The following is a 22,985-nucleotide window of genomic DNA, read 5'->3' on the forward strand; positions in this document are numbered from 1 at the left end:
GTGACACTTCATTAAACACATGGGAAGTGTTCCATACAAATTTAGAAATTCAGCAAGTTAAAGTACTACCCACTGTGTTGCAGAACTCATCTAGTTATATTGTGCTCTCCATTAATAAAAAGTGGTTTCTGTGATAGGGGTGGTACAGTGACACAGTACAGTAGGTAGCATGGCTACCTCAGTGCTGGGGCACCAGGTTCAATTTCTGGTCTGCTGTTTGTTTAGAGTCTGCATGTTCTCCTTGTGTTTTCATGGGTTTTCTCACACAGATCAAGGACATGCAGGTATGTTAATTGACTTCTGTAAAATTTTAGCCGTGGTATGAGTGTGTGCGTCCTTGTGTCTATGTGTGCCCTGCGATGGAGTGGTGTCCTGTCCAGGGTGCGTCCTGCCTTGCACCCAATGCTTTCTGGGATAGGCTGTAGGGCGTCTGTGGCTGTGAATTGGATAAGCAGTTATTGAAAGTGATGTGATGCGATTAGATGGTTCTATGAGTCCAATAGGACTCAGAGGACAAGTCAGCTGGGCCTTGTACTTGTTAAAGTAGAATGGCAAGCCTGAAAAAAGTGGGTTAACCAATAAATCAGATTAGGTTCAAAGGGAATATGGCTGGAGAACATGAGGAGTTGCTAATCCTCTGAACTCAATGGGTTGAAATAACGGTCTTAAGAAGGAATTCTAAATGGGGTGATGAGTCAAAACTGAGCTAGGAGGCAAAAGCTATTTTCACAATGTTTTACTCTAAAAACATTACTGTCTCATAATTTTCTAGAAAATAAAAGCTAACAAAAAACTATCAAAGGTCCAGCAAATTCATTAAAAAAATAACCTAAAAACTGCAGCACAGAACAAATGAATTAATTATACTGTTATTTTCCTTCATGGTCAATCCCCTTAATTTACTACTGTACAGCATTCAGATGAAGGGCACAACTGGTGTGTCTTTTACAAGTGGCGGCCAGCATTCACTGACATCAACACTCCCCGACACCAACTTGTAGCTCAGCTTCACAAAGCGCCACTCAGATCAAACTGTGCACTCAGAGCTGCCTTTATCAGCAACCGCAGCATTCCTGAACAAGAAGAGATCAGGTTTCCTGTGATGTCATCTGCCTGGCCCCCCCTGGTGAGTGGGTAATGCCATGTGCAGCTTGTGACCTGTGGCCGAAAAAGAGGCTTGCAAAAATGTGTTAATGTATGGTGCACTGCAGTATTCAAGTGGTCTACTGCTCATAAACATAACGCGCCGAAAGAATTAAGAGAGAAGGGAATGCAAAGCACTACTATGAGAGGAGTAGCAGCTTGACTGAATTTCAGTACTGTGGTTGACAAATTCTGGTCCCAACTGTTCGCAATGCGGAACTTGTGAAACACCATACTCTGGTTTAGGCTACTTAGTCCTTAAAATGTGTGGTGCCTAGTACAATTTTGTAGAGTTCCTGATGAAAAGAGAACACGGGAGTTTTCAGCATTCAGTTTCCAGGTTCATAGCAATGTTCATCAAGGTCCACGCCATTTTAAAAGTTCCGTGTACTATTAGCACTTTGTGTTACAGATGCATGCCATTTCAAAACCGTTCAAAGCTATTTCTCCCCAAACGGTTCTGATTTGCATGAGGTTAAGGGCTAACGAAGGATTTCCTAATGATAAGGCAAGGCTGCCCATGAGTAGAGTTTAAAGGGGGAGAAGAAATTTGAGTACAGCCTTTAATTTGCAATGATGAAAATCCCATTGGCTGCATCTGCCAAGCTCTTTTCTTCAACAGTTAAGTAATCTTTCCCAATTTCAGGCTATACCTTTCAGGATGGTTGTATAGTTGAACTGCCATCTCGGGTATATCTTCATGTGCACAAGCCACAAAGGTTCAGTGAGCATTACTAAAGGAGCTACCTATGCCTAGAGAAAAGTTTCTGGAGTGGGACATTTGAACATTCAGACAAACACACAAAACCTAGGGTCAATATAAAAGGCTTGTTGTTCCTATTCTTACAAACACTCATTACCCACCCTGCTGTGTTTCCATACTTTTTAGAGGTGTTGATGGATTGAGTTTATTATTGTTGGAGTTTAAATATACTCTTACAAAGGTTATTGATGCAGTTGTTGCACTAGGCTTGCAGCTGCTCCATCAAAAACAGAAAATATTCAGTTGGACATTTCCATCAGGCAATGGGAATGCTTTACACACCAAGATATGACCAAAGACAAATAACGGCTCTTTGGAAACCATTATTCTTACCACTATCCTATCAAACTCAAATTTGCAGAATTAATGATAATGTCCAAAGGATAAAGCATAATGATTGTTTTTTTGTACTATTTTTAAAACTTTTCTTCAAAGTGTCTCAGCTAAACGAATGCAACAGATTAATCCCAAGCAAGAACTTAGTAGCTGGTTTAAATACTCAGATCGATTACCTACTGTACTAAAATCAAACAAGCCTGTTGGGCCAAATGGTCATTTCATTTGAGGCACTATGTTATTATGAATTCTGCTTTTAATCAAATAGTTAACCAACCATAAATGAAAAGCGATTCAAAAAAATCATAATGATCTGTGGTGTTGGAGCAACAGAATGGGTCATTTTAAAGAAACTCTTTAGCTGGAACAGAATAGTCTGAATGAAGAAGCCAGAGTAAAACAATAACACTATTAAAAACTTTGATGCTTACTTAGAGCATGTTATTTAAATGTTTCCTATTTTCTCTATATTTTATCAATTCATAAACACCTATTTTAAACCCACTTAAAATAAATTCAATCTTAAAACAGCCTATGCGAAAATAGTTTTATGGGGTCAAAACCACATTCCCGTCCTAAATGTGTCATGTTGGTTATTACTCAGAGCAGTGAAAATAACCTAATTGCATAGCAAAGTTTCTAATGAACGAGAAGGACAGAATGTTAAAAAAAAGCTTGAGCTTTCGAGCAGAGGAAAAGTTGTTTAAGGTGAAATAAAGAAATATGGCGGTAATGTGGGTGACCCCGGTGGTAAGCTCCTGAACTGCACGGATTGTTCATTCACGTTATTCAACGCTGCACCTACTTAATCGTGCAGGCAATTTCACCAAGTTTCCCAGGCTCCTCCAACCTCACCTGCCTCCAGAATCAAGCCTTTCATTTATACCTACAATTAACACAACCAGCCTGGCCCAAGTTGGAGGAGATGGTTTTCGTGCTTTTGTTCTGTTAACCAGACGTTTCGTGCTCCAGCACTTCAGTGCTTTCACTGGTTGTTTGCCAGAATAAACAGATGGGTTTGGTTACTTTCGCCTTTGTTTTTCACGCACCACTGAATGAGACTATTTTCCGCGCCGAGTCATCATTGTAAAGTCCCAGCCGCAAACTCAACAGCGACAAGGTTTGCAAAAAAAAAATGTTGTTAGACGTAAAAACTGACATAGATCACTATTTCATTTATTCTCGGTCACAATTGCAGCTGTGCGTTTGCTTCTAGCATTTTAGGACTGTTTCGGATTACTTTCATAGACACAAGAGGCGTGTACTGTATGTGGAGGAATAGAAACTGAACTTTTGATGATGATTTTATGCATCACTTTTTCTTTCACCTGGGTAACAAGGTACTGTATCAGGGGGATGAAATAAGTTCTGGTAAAATAGCTAGACACAAGGGATATCTACAGCACAGGCAAATAATTCAACAAATCATCAAATTAAAATGGCATATTTTGAGTCAAAATACTTTTACATTATAATATTACAATGTAAATACAGATTTTACACTTATTTAACTGCACTTGAAACAAATATTCAACATTAATGTTGATTGTAAAATTTCTATAGCAATAACTCTCACTATCAAAGAGGAGGAGGCCTGTCTTTCTGCTTTCAATCCAATCAAATGCCTGTGTTCCACTTACACCCTGCCACTCTTACTGTAACTGTCCAATAGCATCTGGGCACAATTAATCCTTCAATACTGTGGTAAGTTATAAAGTTTAAAAGATACAGATCTTCAGAGAAAAAGCAGAAAGCCATCATAATCATAGACAAATGGAATACCAAGATCTGGATATATTTAATGCTAATTGTCTTAATTTCTCTTTGTTGGCCATATCCAAATGATAGAACAGAGGCTGATGTTATTAAATATAGCAGTCATCAATAACGGCAGAGAGCCAAATCAAGCAGTATAGAGAAGACAGAATGACAGAGAGAGACCATCATGTACTAAAGGAAAAGAACATGTTGTTCAATATCAACCAGGCAGATTCTGCATAGCTTTGACATCATCACCCACCATACTGTCCTCTACATCATTGTATAAAGCAACACATCATTTTGCTTTACATGTGACAATAACATGCGTTTTTTAAGCTTGTCAAAGGTCCTATTTTTTTAGCAAAAGCCCGTCATGTCACAGCCTTTCCCCCCCATCTCTCTAACCCCTTTTCCCAACCATGTGATGCTCGTCTTCCCTCTGCCTTGGAAATCACCAGCTACCACTGAGAGATACTCTTTTGAATGAAACAAGACTAAATGAAACAAACAGTGATATAAGTAGTTTATCTCATCCAAGTCTTCCTGTTATTTAACTTCCTGCTTGATTTGTGTTGCTCATTGTGGCCTGCATTATGTTCTGCTGTGCATGTTTAGTTGATTGCCTGCCTTGAAAATAAACCTGTCCAGTAAAGGCAGCTGTTGGAAAAGGGTGCAGGGAAAGACCATCAATGACACAGCAAGGGCTGATGCGCTCATTGTTTCAGAATTATGGTGCAACACTATAATACTTCTAAATCTTAATGTCTCATTCAGTTGCAAGAATGAAATAAATTCCTGCTGGAAACAGTATGGCAGTGTAACAAGAAACTTTAAATAACAAAAACAAAACCTTACCAAACTCAAATCAACACCCACCTTTAAGACAAAAAATGGAACATTCTGTTTTTCCAATTATAAATATCAGCCTTATGCAAGACTGTCTCCATCAGTCCAACCCAGGAAAATCTGGTATGTTTTCCTATTCTCCATTCTGCACTAGTGGCTCTGTGGCTAAGGATCTGTGGGAACCGGCTTGAAGGTTGCTGGTTCCCGGCAAGCAGAGGAATCCTACTCCGTCGGGCCCCTAAGCAAGGCCCTTAACACCAAATGCTCCAGGGGTGCCATATAAATGGCTGACCCTGCGTTCTGACCCCAAGTTCCTCTCCCTGTCTGTGTGTCTCATGGAGAGCAAGTTGGGGTATGCAAAAATAAATTGTATATGGCCAATAAAGTGATCTTTTCTTACACCTCCACTTTCTGTCATAGCTGTTTATTTTAATAAGACAGGGCTCTTTAGAGCAGGATACACAGCATGTGTATTACCTTTACCTATGCACTGGACATATCCACAATATCAACTAATCTTTTAAAGAACTGCATACTACTGACCGACTTTAAACACTAAACCAGTAGTGGTGATACAGAAGGGGTATCACCACAGCCTGCCTGCTCCATCCCAGTTTCTATATCTGCAGTTATTAGCAAGGCCACTCTGGCTATCGCAGACCAAGACCAAAGCACCTGCATTTATCTTGGTTGTTCCCAGATTCAGCACCAGGACCAGGCTCACCGTTTCCTCTCTCCCTGCAGAGCCTCCCGTCAGCACATTTAAATGTCACAAATGAAGCACAGACAAATGCATCGAGCCATCATTTGCGCTGTCTGTAGGGGGAAAAAACTTGGATTTGACTAACTGCTCTGCATTCTTGCCCTCAGATGTATAGAACCTATGGTTCTCTCCTTAGGTGTGACTTCTGGTTTCTGTCCATTCATAAATTCCTTATCCAAGCACATTCATTACTCAAATTCCTACAGCCTGTAATTTGTCAATTGTTTCTCACCTCTCAAGATGGTCTGTTTGTATCCACTACCGCTATTGTTTTTTAAAGAATTTAAGTACAACTCTCCTCTTCTTAATGCATGCTGACCATCCCTTACATTATTGCCATACAGTTTAGTTCTAATTAACTACTCTATACTCAATCTGAGCACCTTCTTGTTCCCACCTTAAAAATCAAGAAGAACTGTGTAAGGTTAATAAAAATCACAAAAGATCCAATAGTTTATTTTCAAAGTTAAACAAAAAAGAAAACTGATGTATGTCATTAGTTGAAGAGGCAGTATGTCAGAAAAGCCAGTGAAATATGTGGCAAACTTACTGTAATCTTTGTAGCTTTATTCAAAGCCTCCACCCAATTCCTCAAATCGTCAGGATCATTGGCTTGAAGGAAATAGCGTCTAGATAAGGCATTGATCACTGCAAAACAAGACGACTGTGTTGGTCACAATCATGAGTCATGATGCAGTAAAGAAAATTTCTTACATCCTAGTTCATTTTACACATGATGCTGTATTAATACTGCAACTACTGTATACTACCTTCAGCATTGCTACAACATTAACCCACAGTCTCTGTTCACACTCTCAATCAGAGTATTCCAGCAGATGTTACCATACATAGACAAAGCAGGGTAGTTTTGGAGATGTTGTCTGGGTGTCATGGCTGCCATCCTCAAAAAACTCAAGGTAAAGTAACACTGCTCCTCTCCAGTTGAGCTTCTGTACTCACCAAAGCAGAATTCAGCCTTCGGTTTCTGTTTTACTGTGGCTTCGCTGACCTTTATCACATAAGGAAGAAGAGGTAAAGATAAAGAGTTCACATGTATACAGCACAGTACTGTCAGTACTGCTGAGGCAATTACTGCTACAACTATAATTCATACACCACTACTACTGTATGTGTAATGATAGTGATATACATCTGATTGTTTTACAAGATACAATAAATCAAATGTATTTATTGTATTAATAATCAAATAACTAACTCTTTTGTTCATTCCTCTCAATAAGGTATAATTATAATCAGCACTACTGTAAGGCCATCATATTTAATGTAAATGAAGACTCACTCTTTTTTTCTTCAGGACATTACAACGCCATATTGTATCAATATCAGTCTTTTGTAAATTAGGAGGAGCAACATTGGCCCTGCACACTACATGGAATAAACAATGGATACTGCTGTGTTTGAGACTGCTCTGTTCTGTGCTTGGTGGTGTTCCGCATATGCATTATCTATGATTTAAGGATATTTATTGCAACAAGAAAAGCTTCCTACATTCTCAAAGGTTTCAATGAGTTTTTGGTTTAACCAAATTGAAAGGAAACAGGTTTTACTTCTATACCTTGGAGATGTATTGCAACTGAAGATTCCCCACGGGCTCTGTTCCACAGGGCAAATTCTGCAATTAGATTTTTAAAACAGATTGTGACAATGATATTTCTTTTGACTTAAAGCCACATCTTAAATCTGCAAGTAGATCAAATGTTTAAAAGTAAAACTTTAATTTTCTGGGTACCATTTCAGAAATTCTTGCTTTTCTGGGAAATAAAAACCTGGCAGTGAACTGCATTTTTAGACCTGTTACCCTATGATAGCCTCATCTGAATACCTGAGAACTTTAAGTGGAACCTCAAGGGATAAACAGCTGTGTTTTTTTTTTAATTTTCACCAAATAATTAACCAAATTCACCAAAAAATTAACACCATATAATCAGTTTCCTAAAAGGGCAAAGCTCAGTGTTTGCCCTATCACTTTGACAGACCACATGGGACACTGTGGAAAGACTGGATAGTACTGTGCCCTTCATGGCACAATTACGCAATAAGCTCCATTGACAGTTTGTGGTCCAGACAAAAAAAAAGGCAATACTGTCTGAACTTTTATTAGGCTATTTTTGTCACACTTCCTTTTCTGAAGTATTTTGGTACCTCAGTCTCTTATAAATGCGTTTACTACTTCTCCCATCTTGTGTAATTCAGAATGGACCTCATACTTATTACTTATACAAATGACAATCTTTTGAAGTTATTTCCTCAAGCAGGTCAGGCCAAACTGAAATCTAAGCGTACCATGTAAAGTGAACTTTGCACCAGGAAAAAAGAAACACACATTGACCTTTTATCATTTCCTTCAGAGCAACAAGAATAAAGAACATGAATTTATCTCTAGATTTTTGTTGCTGTTGTGTGATTAAAATATTTTGAGAATTTGTGTCATTTAAGCTAAAAGAGTATCAAAACCCATTTGGTGGCAAGCCTATCAGATGATTGACTTGTACAATGCAAATGTGTTGTACTGTATAATAAGTTCTTCCACACAACCGAAACATGAAAACAAATGGAAGCTGGCCAAGCAGGGTGCAGTGTGTTGACTGCCGTTTATTTCCACCACAGTGCAAAGTTTTAAAGATGTTTTTGCCTCACACAGTAGAGGTGCCTTATGCCTTATGCTGAAAGGGAAAGACTTCATCACGCCAATTTGCCATTTCAGCCCACTGTCACGCCTCTGTTTTGAGTGGGTGCTATAAGCTTTACAGTATATACTGCCAGCTTAGTCAAGATGAGACTGAAGCGGGGTTCTGAGAAGCAATCCTTTTAGATCATTTCTAAATGACATGTACTGAAAACATTACAATGGGCAGAGCCTCAGAAGAGGCCTTTTTGATGTGGTGAAATCAAATAACCAGAAGGAGCAAGAATAAAGTAAATAAAAAAAGAACACACAGACACTCGGAAAGAAAGAAACCAAAATCAAGTAGTCTTCTCAGAGACTGAGGCACAGTACCTGTGGGTTGTCCATGTACCAAAGCAGAGAGTTGACCTGTGTGTCCAGTATGAAGTACCTCCTCTGGAACTTGTTGCTGTTCTCATTTTCTTCAATATCCAAAAAGCCGCAGACACGCTTCTGTCGATCCACATAAGGCATTCCTGGCTCTCTCTCTCATTACCCTTTGTGTGGAGGAAAAGAGAGCATTGAATCAGGTCTTCACTTTAAAAGGTGCATTAATAAACTATGTGATAAATACCAGCCAGACACATTGGACATTGGAGGTTGGAGATCACTTATATAACAATGGATGTACAGCTACAGCCCACCTTCCTTCTGTATTTAATGTGCTACCAGAAAAGAACAAGAGAGAACAAGAAGAGAGATTTAACGCTATCAAGGCCTAGGCGCCTCATCTGCCACTGTATGCATGCCGTGAAACCTGCACCTAAACCGTGGCAAAAAAAGAAAGCAGAAAACTAAAAAATTAAATTATTAATTAAAATTAAAAACTCGTTTTCCCAGGGATCCCAACATTTACAAGCCATCAGTTCTCCCACCAAGCTGCTATTCCCTCTGATTTGCAGTAATGGATCAGAAGAACTACTGTAGGTAGGACAGTACAAGCTAGAGCCACATAGCTGCAATTATTGCATCATGTATTAAAAACCAAATTATAGCATGTGCAATTTTCCCACCATGCAGCACTGCGGTTTCAAAACTGACCCTGACATTATTTCTGTATATTGACACAATGGAAAAAGAACATTCCTTCTAAGTCTGCTTTCAACCTGATGCATTTAACCACCACACATGACCAAACAGCACCTCAGGTTGATAAACCGCAAAACAGCATGCCAGTTTTGCTCTCGGAAGCCAGGTATCATTTAAATATGCTGCTTACGCAAATGAATCCATTAACACCTTGTGGCAGAGGAGCATGCCAGTCTCGACAGTGTTGATAGTCAGGTCATGTACTGCAGACTTGACTAACCGATTGCTTTAGTGCAAAAATAAAACGCTTATCTTCCTTCTAATATTCAGTATAGATATATTGTTCAAAAGAAAAGCACTCAGCTTAACACTACATTAATGCATCTGTACCATTTTCATAAAGTGTAATAAACAGACCAATTTCAATTTGCAATCTTTTCTTCTTCATGAAATCTAACACCTCATTGGTAAGTGTGACTATACTTAAGATCTGCAACGGTCACTGGTCATTTTGCAGGAGTAACACTTATTATTTCAACGCAAAATACAACAAGCAATATTAATTCACTGCACTGTTTTCAGCATTTTTCAGTCAGCACATCGACTGTATACTAAGCATCTATTTAGGATGAGGTCATGTTACTTTAATAATGAGTACGAGAGGAACTGATAGTTAACTGACATAACACCGGCCCATTGCTTTAATTTGTTTGAGTGGCTCACCCTAATTTGAATCATCCCTTACAACTTAACTGTAAGAGAGAAAAGGCTGTCTTGCGTTTCCATTTTTCTGTAATACTTCAAGCAGCTGACAAAACATTCCAGTCCAAACTACAGTACGCTGCCGCCATGTTCAATGATTTTTAAGGCACCACAGCTGTCAACTCCATCGGCCTTGTTTAACAAAGAACGAGTCCACCATTTTATATTTTTTTGCATGTATTGTAGTCTCAGTTTGTAGCATAATTCACTTGTGGTACATATTCATTGAAAAGTGAACAAATTTAGCCTTTTACTCACCCAACGGACTGTTCACATTACCACTTTGTAATTGCACTCCCTGCCCATGCTGAAAATTATTAGCACACTCACACTTCATTCAATTGTTTCTGCACAGCACTCACATCGCACTCTCTCCCTTGGAATTATTGTACTTGCCTTTGCTGTAATTGTCAAGTACATGCGGTGACTTGAAATCATATTTGTTGTTTCCTTTTATATTTGCATTAACACCACTTTATACACACGGTACTCTACCCTGGATAATATTGTCGGATGAGCCACTGCTAGTCATAATAACTGCTAATGATGATAACATTAGGTTACCAGGTCTTGCAACAGGTATACTCTGCTCCACTACCAAGCCCATTACAGAATATGAACTGTTACATTGCTGCTTTCTCCAATTTCACAACTTACCTCATCAACATATCAAAATAACTTCAGGATATCCATTTCAGGTTGTCAGCAAACCACATATGAAAGCCTCATCTTAAGAAATATTTTCCATTTTCAAAAGATAGATCTAGAAAAACCTAACTTGACATAAACTTTTTTTTCTGAGGATAAGGAGCAGGCAGGATCTACATTACCAGGTAATTAAATTGTCTCTGCATTCATCAGAAACTATGCGTAAAAGATCAAACTTGTAATTCAGCCCACGTTTCTGAGGCATATATGCAAGACCGACAGCTTTCGTAAGGTATAGTCACATCGACAGCTGTGGGCTGCAGTCATTTTCTACCATGCTTGTTTTCTCCGAGTGACCCCAATGCACTGGAGAAAGTTACCATCTCTGCAGAAATCTGAAATACCAAAGATGGAGACAAGACCCAAACCGAAATGGGTAGTTGTGAAATGAACTGATGACAACAGCGATAGCAATATGATACTGTGTGAGAAAACACAATGTCATAGTCTGTCTTTATTTCATAGTGGAACAGGAAGCCTGATACACTCAACTATCAAAATAACTTACGTAGATCAATGTATTAATAGATACTTACTCCCTGCTGAAAACCTTCCTGCAGGGACTGACTGAAAGTCACTCAAACTCATTATAAATTCTTTAATAGTTAACCATGTTGGAGGGGGAAGTGCTGATTCCCTATCTGAGCTTCTGGATAGAAACCAGCTTGCTCCAACACGTACTGTGCTTTTCAAACCTTGAACATGTTTTGTAAAATACAGAATCTATTGTTTAGGTGATCCGTTTTTACTTTTGCTAATAATCCCACTTTGCATTGTCTTCATTAATGAAACTACTGCTGGGTTGTCTCAGACTCCTTTGATGCATGTAATTGTGCTCAGAATTCCGGGGAGCTTGCAGCAGGCTAGCAGACTTGCACTCAATTCAAGTGTAGGCAGCTAACCACAATTTCTGTTTGAATGACATGAACAGAATATCAGTAAAGACTGTAATTTGGTTTAATACAGCAGACAGCACTCCTGACCTATATCCATGCTAGTTTTACATTTAAGTAGAATGCCATATTTCCTCATAATAATTTAAGATTTAGTTTAGGGGTAAGGGGTAAGTTTCAAATTAAAATAAGATTTAAATAAATTAAATAAGATTTAGTTCAGTTTAACAATCATGATGTTTGCCTTCTACCAAACAATATCACCATCTCAAAGCATGTTAAAACCAGGAGTATGAAATGTATCATCAAGGATGACGTTTGGAACAGATGATTATATGATCAATTACTTTGTAAATAAAATACTGAAAGCTTATGAACCTACTGGATGTCTGATCCAAGAAAAACCTCCATTAAAGGCTTCTTCTAAATCAAGATGATACAGTACATTTTCCAGAAAGTTTTTAGCCAAAGAGATGCTAAAAAAATCTTCGTATGGGTTCCCTAGCAGTGAAATCGGTACTTACCCGACCGAGACAGTGACGGCAATTTAAAGGTTTTAATGCATTGGGATCTAGTGAATATGCAATGCGTTCCATCTGCATATAAAATGCAGGGCATTGTAAAATAAAGACCCAAAGCAATGAACGCTAGCAATGTTGGCTGGGTAATATTTTTAAACATCTTAAACCACATATTAAAGCTTGTTAACATTCCCAAAAGAGGTTTCCCTTTCAAAGAAGCTTGTCATGACCTTAATATGCCTGATAAGTGCACAACACGTCTTCTTGTTAATCTCAGCACTCAAGTCTTGGTAAATCTTTTCCAACTTCATGATCTACAGTATCCAGATGTACAGTAAGTGCAAGTGAGGGAAGGATGAGGCACATACAGGTAGGAGATGCTCGAAAACATCATCTCAGTGCAGTTTCCCTGGAAAGCTTTAATAAAAATAGTAAACTATTTTATATTGCACCTTTAAAAGAGGCTTCTCCAAGTGCTTTACAGTAAGAAAACAAAATGAGAGGAGACAGAAGAATTATACAATTACAGTGAGAGTCTGGAATACTGTAGGAAAGCAAAGGAGCAGACAGGACCAATTAAATAAATGCCCTTCTAAAGAAGAAGGTTTTGAGTCCCGAGCTGAAATTGCTCAGGAAAGGTGACTCTCCAATATCTTTAGGGATAGAATTCCAGAGTTTTGGGGCATAGCAGGAAAAGGCCCTGTCACCTACAGTATAGAGCGCACACAGACTTGGAGACAGACAGGAGACGAGAATTAGACAAGTGAAGGTTGCTACAGTAGGTGGGGAGTAGAATAATGGTACACCAGACAGGTACTGAGGTGCCAAACCACGTGGAGCTTTATAGATGAGCATGGAGATTTTGAGGTTGACACAAAACCTGATAGGAAGCCAGTGCAAGATTTCCAGGATAGGAGTTGTGATCACTTGCACGTGACCTAGTCAGGCTGGCTGCCAATTCTGAAAGCTTGTTCGGTGTGGATTAAGATACCCAAACTAGAAAGAGTATTACAGTAATCAATTCGAGAAAAGAAGGTTCTAACTTTTTAACTTGCTTTTCAGCTGCTATAAGAGACAACATAGAATGTAGTCTAGCAGTATCTCTGAGCTGGAATATTGTGGGTCAAATTTCAAGCCTGGATCAAATGGATCAGGGCTATCCACCAACAGGTTTACTGCATTGGTTTTACATACTGTAGTTGACAGGAGGTGCTGAGAAGCATGACTTCAGTCTTCCTGAGTCATCCTGTTTTTTTCCCTCAAAGATGCAATTAGTACAGAGACAGACACACCAGTGTCAGGTTTAGTATGGACATAGATGTGAGCATCATCAAGCATAGAAATGATCATTTACTTAATAGCTTAATAGCTGACCAAGTGGGAACATGTGCTGAAGAGTAGGGAGCCTAGTATCGAGCCCTGAGGAACACCAAACTTCAGAACTGAAACCCAGTGTCAGCAACCAGTAAGGTAAGACTTGAACCATTTAAGAGCAATGTCAGAAACTCCAAACACAATCTCAAGATGAGAAAGTAAGATATTGTGGTTAATAGTGTCAAAACTGGCAGTCAAGTCGATCAGAATAAGTATAGAAGGAGAACCAGAAGCAGAAGACATAAGAAGATCGTTAGTGACTTTAACCAGGAACGTTTCTGTGCTGTGTAATTATCTGATACCAGACTGAAAGGGTTCAGTTAAATAACCATCGCATTTATAATTTTAGAACTGCACATTCTAAAATTTTTGCAAGAAAGGGTCGGGTGGATATGTAGGGAGAAAATTGTTTAGGTTGTCCAGAGCCATACATTATCTGGTTTTCTTGGCACAGGGGTAACTGCAGCTGTTTCAAAGGCTATTGGTACCACACCAGTGCTCAAGGTCTCATTCATTATCATCTGTTTATTTTGTACTTTTTGTAATGTACCGTCTACAATTTGTGGTGTTGTCTGATATACTGTGTATGTCCTGAGAGATTGGAGCAAATAAGAATTTCAATGTACATGTACATATGGGAATAAACCCCTCTACTCTGCTCTGCTCTCTACTTGCTGCCCTGATCTGCTAACATGAGAGTTGCTGCAAGTATCAGCCACACACTATAGCAGTGTTACACTTGACACCTGGACAGCTGGGAGCAAAGCTGGGAAAGATCCTTCTCTGTCAAGGTAAAGGCACCCTGCAGGCCTTCAACATTTCCATGCCAGGCAGGCAGCCATTGCTATAATCTACTTCAAGGTACAGTAGCTGACAGGGTAAAAACAAAACCACTGTAGAAGCCTATATATACGAATGATCCAGTGGGTGAAAGTCAAGTGCTGATAGGAATCCCAGAACACAGGCCTAATTTATAAAGTTCCCCCCTCCACAGACAAAGTGCTTTCCCCCCACCCATAATGTAACAGAAAACAGGAACACATAATTCATTGGCCTTATCAGGCCAGCTAAGCCAGGCAGCTCCAAGTTGTGTAAACAGGGCTCTCCAATACAGCGCTCTGTGTGGACAGGCAATGTGAACTGAGCAACAATATTGCTTCCTGGAAAGAAAAATACACATAAAACTTGGGATTATCCAAACGAACAGCCCTCTACAAGATTATGCTTAACTCTTAACTGCAGACTGGCATAGTAAATACCATGCCAGAGATACATCGCTTGCCGTCGCAGGCTTTCTGGAGGGCCATGGTTTCAAGCTGATTTGTTCAACAAACAAATGGCTTAGAGGTCATTTAGAACGAAAATATGTGCACCCAAAAGGGCAGCAGCACAGCAAAAATACCGTAGGTCACTCATGATTTCTCTGATATAACTTCACAAAATTGAGTTTTTGCAAAAGGTTAAGTACATTTCGTACTTATCTTCATAAATTGATTTGATGATGGACAATAACGTCTGCTGGACTGGGGCTCTTCAGAAGGTAGGTTAGGCCCGCTATGCTCAAGTTAATTCAAGCAGTAAATATTTCCATTAAAAAAAAATCATCGTAACTCACATGCACACAAAACTGCACATTCATGATTTAAGCAAGTTTTCCAGGTGTTCTGGAGAAGGTTTTGCAAACCAAACCAGAGATGGCTTCACCTGAAGTTATGAATGGTGCTACTCACGGGCAAAAAACTCCAGGGTAAGACAGTGAAATCGTGTGCCAACATATTTCTATAATGCCACACCACCAATTAAAAAGCACGAGTCTCTTAATGTAGCCTCCTGGGACACAACGTGTGCCCTCTAGTACAAGTGGGAGAGTTATTAGTACTAAAATGAGATACCCATGGCCAATGGACACTAAACGTTACCACAAAACCCCATCATTGGGCAGGAAAAGCCACCAGCAGGTGGCAGAACTCCACATTAATAGCTTGAATCTCTATAACCATGATAAAATATTATATAAGCTATGGAAATACCTTGATTGTGGTCAGAAATCCCTAAAGGCTTTACATAAACTAATGGTTTCTTATACCATTACATTTAACTATAAAGATTAATCCAATTTCCACCGGTAGAAAGGAATCGTATCAATGATCTTATCAGTCTATTGTGAAACAAGAACTTAAAAAAGCACACTGTCACGAGGTAGCATTTCTGTGCATCTACTGTAAAAGCAGCATAGATCTGAATATTCAGAGGTAAACTTCACACACATCCATTCTTCACAGGCAGAATGCAACAAAGCAGCATTATTTTATTATCTGCCATCAATCTTTCCTCGGATGCAAAAATATTTGGATTATTGCACATGGAAAGTTTGACATCTCAGATGCAAAATGAAAAAGCTAAGATGCTGCAACTGGTGAATCAAGTCTCTCAAACTCAAAATTCAAAACTGTTTCCTGTGTTTCACTGGAAAAAAAAAATGAATTTCTAGGATATGTAAACAAGAGGAGAGAGAAATGGGACACACCTTTCTCACTGCAGTGGTATAAAACTAAAATTACTTTCAACCCTGGTCTCAGGCAGGTTAATACTTCTATAATACATGCATTCTTACATGAAAATCACTCAGGCTAATATATAAACCATTTATGGTCTGTCTTTGTGTGCTATATGCACATTACATGGAATGTGATGGAAACACATTTTAAGGAAACACATCTAAGGAAAATGACTGCAGAACGTAACAGTAAGAAAGAAAAGTGGGGAAAAAAGTACACAATAGATATAACCAGCTTATCACCAATCACCAAATCTGGATTTTTGTTAAGATTTTAAAGTCTCAATTCTGTTCAAAAAGCAGGGGATGTCCAATGGAATCCTTCAAAATATTTCAACCACCCAACACATTTTCCTTAGAAACTACCCTACTGGACTCCAAAATCCCCAAATACAAACTGATGAACTGTTCTGTTGTTTAGCTCAGACTGTAAGTTGGCACCAGTTTTTAATCAGAATCCTGCTAAAAAACATTGATCGCCTTTGTGAACAAATAGCATAAAAAATGAATTTGAGTTCACAACAGCCATGGGATTTACCCATCAGATACAGTATACACACCAAAAAGCACTAGGATCCGCCATCTCACATTAGTTACACTGGTCATTGTCTAGATGTTATGATGTTTGTAAAATATTATTCTTCCCTTTGCCAGAATTTCTGCATGCTGGAGCTGCAGACCCTTCTCAGCAAGTGATATTTCATTTCTTGCCATACTTTAAGAGCATACTGTATTCCAGTTACACCACCATGGGACTGGAACACCCCACATTAGAGACGCCTAGATTATATCATAGTTTGAGCACATCTTGTCAATGTCAAATTCCAAACCTGAAAGTTAATTCTCTCTAGGCAAACAAAAAAATAGGCCAAAGTCTGATGGGGACAGACTGAAAAATACAATTCCCATTAATTTGAATGTGGAAATCCCAGCTATAAACGCATATAATCTGAAGCCTAAAACTATATAACACTGGAGTGCACTTAGTTTTAGGAAACTGGGCCACAAAACAATGTGGGTGTAGAAATGTACAAATGTCAATAAAACTTGCAAAATGGTCAACATCATTCATGAATAATCTATATTTCTAATCATCTCATTTTTACCTGCAGCACATGCCTTTATATGCAACTTCTATCACCCTTCTTTTCTGCAAAGGTGGCTAAACCAAGTCAAATTTAACCTCATCGAAATATCTGCTGCACCAGCTAAACGCCATAAGGCTTCACATAATGACCCGTCAGAATGCATTTCCTTTTGCAAAACCATTAAACTGCTGAAACACATACATGACACAGAGCATGACTAAAAGTACATGCTAGCCCATGACTACATATACTATCGATCAAAATGTTATTGTGTTTACTGCTTGTCTGTATATACAAAAATACATACATTGCATACTATAAACATGAATAGCATCTCTGTGTATTAATAACATGTTGAAAATCAGAAAAGAAAGTAAAAATAAAACTATGGGAGATTCTTTAGGTGTGAGCAAAGAAAGCTCTACCACCAAAATCTCATGTTTTGTCCTTCCTTTACTCTTTCCTACTTGGAATTAACCTCTGCTTGGTCCTGCACAGCTCGCATGCTGACACAGCTCCCCACTCGAACCTCAATAACATACCTGGGCTGATCTTCAAGGGTCATTTTATTCATATACAGGGTAAACTGTTCATTCTAATCAATCTTTTTAGAAAGGACCACGCAGCATGCAGGTATCTACTGTATCAGACAGACACATAACTCATCTTCTTTTCAGACTCAACATTTTTGAAGTGGCTTGACTTCATTTCATGAATAACTACAGCACTGCTTTATCAGAAAGCCCTTTGTCAGGCCATGTAAAATTTGAAATGAACTCACACTTAGGGTGAGCATGTCTGTTGCAAACAACGGCACTTGTCACCATCAGCCACAGAACGGGTCAGGTCAAAACCATTCACAAGTAGCAGAGGACGCCTAATTATGAAAAAGGTCTCGGAGTATTTTCAGATCATTCATGGGCATTGCAGTGTCCTCCCTCACAATGCAGGGGCATTGGCTTTAATCAACTAAATGTTATGTGTTTCCGCATCACAAAACTGCCCTGTTTAAGGAATTAAAACAGTGCTGTCACCAGGCCTATAATTACATGTAAGCATAACTGGTTACTCAACTTCCAAAAATAGTTTCCAGGCTTTACAAGGCCTCAGAGCTGGAGATCGCTTTTACAGCTTTCTTATCAATATCTATGCAAATAAAATATTTTTAAAAAGTAAATCCTCTTGGCTGTTGCTGCACAACACCAGGAAATTGTACTATTACTAAGACATGCATTGGTAAAAATTACAACTAACTAGAATGGAGGTATAATTAAACAACCCTTTTTTAACAAGAAATATTTCTCTTTTTCTGTTTTGCGAGCTAAAGACATTTCAAGACCTTGACATATCAAGCCGGCTAGAACTCACAACGTACAGACAGATGCTGTACTTCTGATCCAGTCCATGGGTGTATTTTAAAAATATACTGATATCCAGGATATGCAGAAACCTTTAAAACAGGGCCATGGGTATAAAAAGGTCCAAACTAAAAGGCTCTTGGTACAAGAGTGCCACTTACTGAAAACTGCTTAGAACTCACAAAGCCTGATGTCATTTACCCACAGTAAGTACGCAGGACTTCTAAGCATAATTACAGCATATAAAACCACTGACAAAGGTAAAAGATTATATGACGGAAATTTTCCACATATACTGTATACTGCATCAGTATTTTCTCTGGGTTCAGCACGTCGCCTGGATTTGATCGCAGTCTGCAAATACAGTACAGTGTTCGCACCCCTAATAACTTCCAACCACTGAAATGTAACAAGTATGCTTTTTAAAATACATCCTCTGCATTACTGATGCTGCAAGGAAAGCATTTACGTTCGCAAAATCATTAAAATTCAAGGACACATCGTGGCCTTGCTGCAATAATAATTTTAAGCCTCTTGTTAAAGGGGGGGAGTCTGCAAAGTTTCCGATAATTCACGCCGATTTTCATCATTCGTAATTGTCCCTGCACAGGAAGCTGTGTGTACATCATACGCTTAAATCAAATATTGTTTAATATGTTAAAACAAAACGTTATTTAAACATCTGTTCGCAGTGAAAATTTGAACACTTCAAAGTGTTCAAACTTCAAACTACAGTATATATACTGTGTATATGCACTTACTTGTGATTTAATTAATGGCATAATTAACATAAACTCGGCTCAGTTTTACGGGAGAAACTAATCCCTGCCAATTGAAATCAAAACGCATGGAAAATCATTTTTATTTTGGAACATAATTTCATAACATTTCATTTAGATAGGCAAAAAATCGTATTATCTTTCGGATAACACTACTAATTGATTCATTTCAGAATGAATGAACGTTCAACAATACAATACGTTCACTTCCAGTTTTGTGTTCGAATATGCATGAAGAAAAACACACGTTTTGTTTTGTTAACGCTGCAATACTAATCACATACAGTACGTTTGGAAATGCGAGTAATTATTCGTAGTAAAATACTAATCGTTGGAAATAAAATGACGTGTTCTTCCCGGAAATGTATGTAGTATTTGAAAGGTACTTTGAACGATGTCTCCTTAGCTATACAGAACAGTGCAATTTTATTTGCAGACTTTAGTTGTGCACATTACAACAGCTGACATCGTGAACGCAAACTTTATAATTCGATATCCTAAAAACTTATGGAGAGCTTCAATTTTAGCGGCGAAATTACCATGCCTGCAAATGAACGGACAGGTTGCAAGCAGTCACCTAACTGTACATAAGCACTTTGACCTGCCACACCTTTGTCATCAGAAGAGCTGTGTTAAAAGAAACCATACCACTTACCCAACTGCGATATGGGGAAAAGTTTCTGAAGTGCAAAATTCACTTACTTCCACTGATTATAAAGAAAAACTAAACAAGTTACCATTCCGTATTTGTTGACCAAACAAAGCCTTGATGTTTTTATTTCACATTTTGTGAACGTGTATGAGAGGCAAAACGCGCAAGGTCTCGTTTTTTCCGGGTAATAGCGATACAGATTAGAATAAACCAACCCCGGATATGATCTAGTCTTTTTTTTAAAAGGGGAACTTTAAAGATTGATCTGCATTCTGTTGTCCGTCTCTGAAAACAACAACAAAAAAATCTCCAAAGAGTGTGCAGACGGACCTAAAACTGAGACCGACCAAAGGCAAGAAGTTAAATGCCTTTGTAAAACTGAGAGAACAGGTTGACAGCAAGTGGTTGGTTGCCTGTCTGTTACACTCAGCGGTCCCAGCTGTGCCCAGTTTGGCTAAATAAGAATTCGCTTTTGAAAATACATAGTCCGGTTTCAAACGGTTTCATGATAGCCGTGGATTTGATACGGTATTGTAAATGACATTCAGCGATCACAGTGTTATTTTTCTTTTGCAGTCCTTCATGTGCATCTTCCATTTTGTTGTATTTCTTTATAAAATGCAAAAAACGTATAATTATGTCCTCTTTCTTCTCCGATTACTGAATATGCATACATGTACGTAGAAATGTATATTACTTTAACTTACATCCTCCAAAAAACAGTTTATTACAGAAAAAGTGATAAAACAGCAACGTGCTTTCCAAGTTGTTGTTTTTTTTCTTAAAGGCAGATGTTTTGACAAAACCTTGCAGTTTTGGGGTATGTTAAACATATAACTGCCTTGTAGCCCGCAGCACACCGTAATGTTTCGACATTTTGTATTTATTTTGGATGTCAAGAATTAATTTATTTTCCCCTTAATGTCTTTTCACTCTGTTCAAGAAGAAAGAGAAAAGCTAGGAAAAAATGGTGGCACTTTCATTTTACAGGCGATTACAATATGTAGTATTCATACTGTAGTGTAAATCATAACAACCAAAACGGATTTTCTGAGAAGTTAATCACCATGTTCTCAGTAAAACGTTACTTCAATTCAATAACAAGACCAACATGGAAAATTAAAAAAACGATGGTTTTCTCTTTAAATTTTCTTATATCTTATTTCTAAATTCAATTACAAATAAGCTATTTATCACAGCGGTTGCTTTAACTTGCTAGTTAACTCTTTCTAAATCGTAATATACTTTACTTCACACAGATCTACACACTAGCATAAAGTAACACGTGTAAATTCAATTACTGAGAAGGTTGCAAAACAGAACAATCAGAAACAGAAGTAAAGAGAGACCTAAAACGTAACATGTTTGGTAGTATCTTTGTAATAAATTCAGAACAGAAATTGTGTATGTACAGTAGGTTTTCTCTGCTTATTCGTAATAGAAGACGGAAAAAGGTATACGGTGTAATACCTTCCTACCTGTAGCGTATCTTTTAAAACATATTTTTCTAGTACAATCGATACTGTTCCTCTGTTCTGCCACAAAACGCTAGATTACGTATTGTACACCTACTATTTTGAAAGTGGTAACAAGCTGTTTGCAAAGCGTGCCCTTTTCTAGCACTGTTCAATTCATGTCGTGCACAGTACCGTATGCACAGTTAAAATCTCTCTTAGGACTGTGGATGCACCTACTGTACAATGTAGTGAGTGTCTACAGCCGTGCAGGGCAAAGAGTGACTTGTAACAAAGCCCATTAGCGAAATTCCTCTTTTTTCTTTCCCGACGGAGCCAACATGACTGCTAAACGAAGCAGAAACAACAGAGAATGTCGCAGAGCACCTTAAACAGGACAGGCAACTAAAACACAGGGAGGTACATGTGTCATAACTTACTCCTTGAAGGCTTTTGCAGACTTTGGTAGCTGAGGTATTCTCAGTCTAGCACATACCGTATTAGTTTGTACTTTGGTGACCCTTTTCTGATGGGTGGGATTGAAATACCTGGTAACTAGGGCTGCATTGTTCAGGGTTTTACAGAATCGTAGCACATAGAAATTTCAAAATGCTGAAGGGAGTTGTTACCTTTAATACTTGGTTTAGGTGGAACACAGGTTTGCACTATACCTTAAAATTGGTTAGAAGCAAATTTAGGGAACAGCACATCTACTGTATATACAAAGAGGAGTGAGTGGGATTAAATGTACAGTAAGACAAGGCTGCAGATGTTGAATGTCTAATATGCTAAATATAATAATGAGTACTACATTTAAAAAAAACTAGCTGGCGTGAGTGAACGCAGTCTGTGCAGGCATGTACTGTATTTCAGGGTTTCTGGGTAGTCCAGGGGCAGGGCAGTTAGTACAGCTGCTTCACACCTCCAGGGTCAGGTTCAGTTCCTGTTGTGGGTGTCAGTCTGTGTAGAGTTTGCAAAAGTCTTCCTGCACTCACTTGACATTTCTCCAGGTGCTCTGGTTTCCTCTTACCTCCCAAAGAAATGGTGACTAGGTCTGATTGAATCTTCCAAATTGTGCCTTTTCTGTGGCCCTGCAATGGACTGGCATCCCATCCAGGGAAAGAATAGTTGTCTGTACTCAGTCTCCTAGGAGTGCTCCAACCTTCATCAGTACAAGCAACTTTCTGACATGAGATAGAGCGATGTTAGGTTTTCATCTAGAGGAATGGATAGAATGGGAGGTTTAGAGTTGGGTTTTTTAGAGAAATGTGCAAGTATAGTACTCCTGGGTCTGCAGATTCATCAGGAGGTGTTCTGACAAATCAAGAATGTGCTCAAAGCCTCCTCTTTTCATAATGTAAAAGAAAATGTTATTATCATATAGAGCATTTCACAGTGTCTACAAACCCAGTGATTATCCCCAAATAAGAAACAGAAGTATTGCAGAATTTCACTCCAAAGACATTGCGACTTCAGAGTTTCACTGATAGCTATCAGTTTCTTTTTCTAACC

General features: G+C 38.6%; 1 protein-coding gene across 3 annotated transcripts in view; it reads right to left on the bottom strand.

Moving 5' to 3' along the window:
• The window catches only part of plekha2 (pleckstrin homology domain containing A2), a 41,442-nt gene extending 18,919 nt beyond the window's left edge, over positions 1–22,523 (bottom strand). Inside the window, exons 1-5 of one of the 3 annotated variants that reach the window (XM_015341296.2) lie at positions 22,504–22,523; positions 8,632–8,795; positions 7,189–7,245; positions 6,573–6,621; positions 6,163–6,260 (exon numbers count right to left, since the gene is read on the bottom strand). In XM_015341296.2, the coding sequence (XP_015196782.1) occupies positions 6,163–6,260; positions 6,573–6,621; positions 7,189–7,245; positions 8,632–8,772 (345 nt within the window). In that variant the 5' untranslated portion in view covers positions 8,773–8,795; positions 22,504–22,523. Of the gene's footprint in view, positions 1–6,162; positions 6,261–6,572; positions 6,622–7,188; positions 7,246–8,631; positions 8,796–20,022; positions 20,382–21,497; positions 21,575–22,503 lie in introns of those variants that run through there. The other 2 variants (XM_015341295.2, XM_006625500.3) reach the window with 2 other exon arrangements.
• Positions 22,524–22,985: the final 462 nt, after the last annotated feature.

This window comes from Lepisosteus oculatus, chromosome 2 (genome assembly GCF_040954835.1).
Source record: "Lepisosteus oculatus isolate fLepOcu1 chromosome 2, fLepOcu1.hap2, whole genome shotgun sequence".
Classification (NCBI taxonomy): Eukaryota; Metazoa; Chordata; class Actinopteri; order Semionotiformes; family Lepisosteidae; genus Lepisosteus; species Lepisosteus oculatus.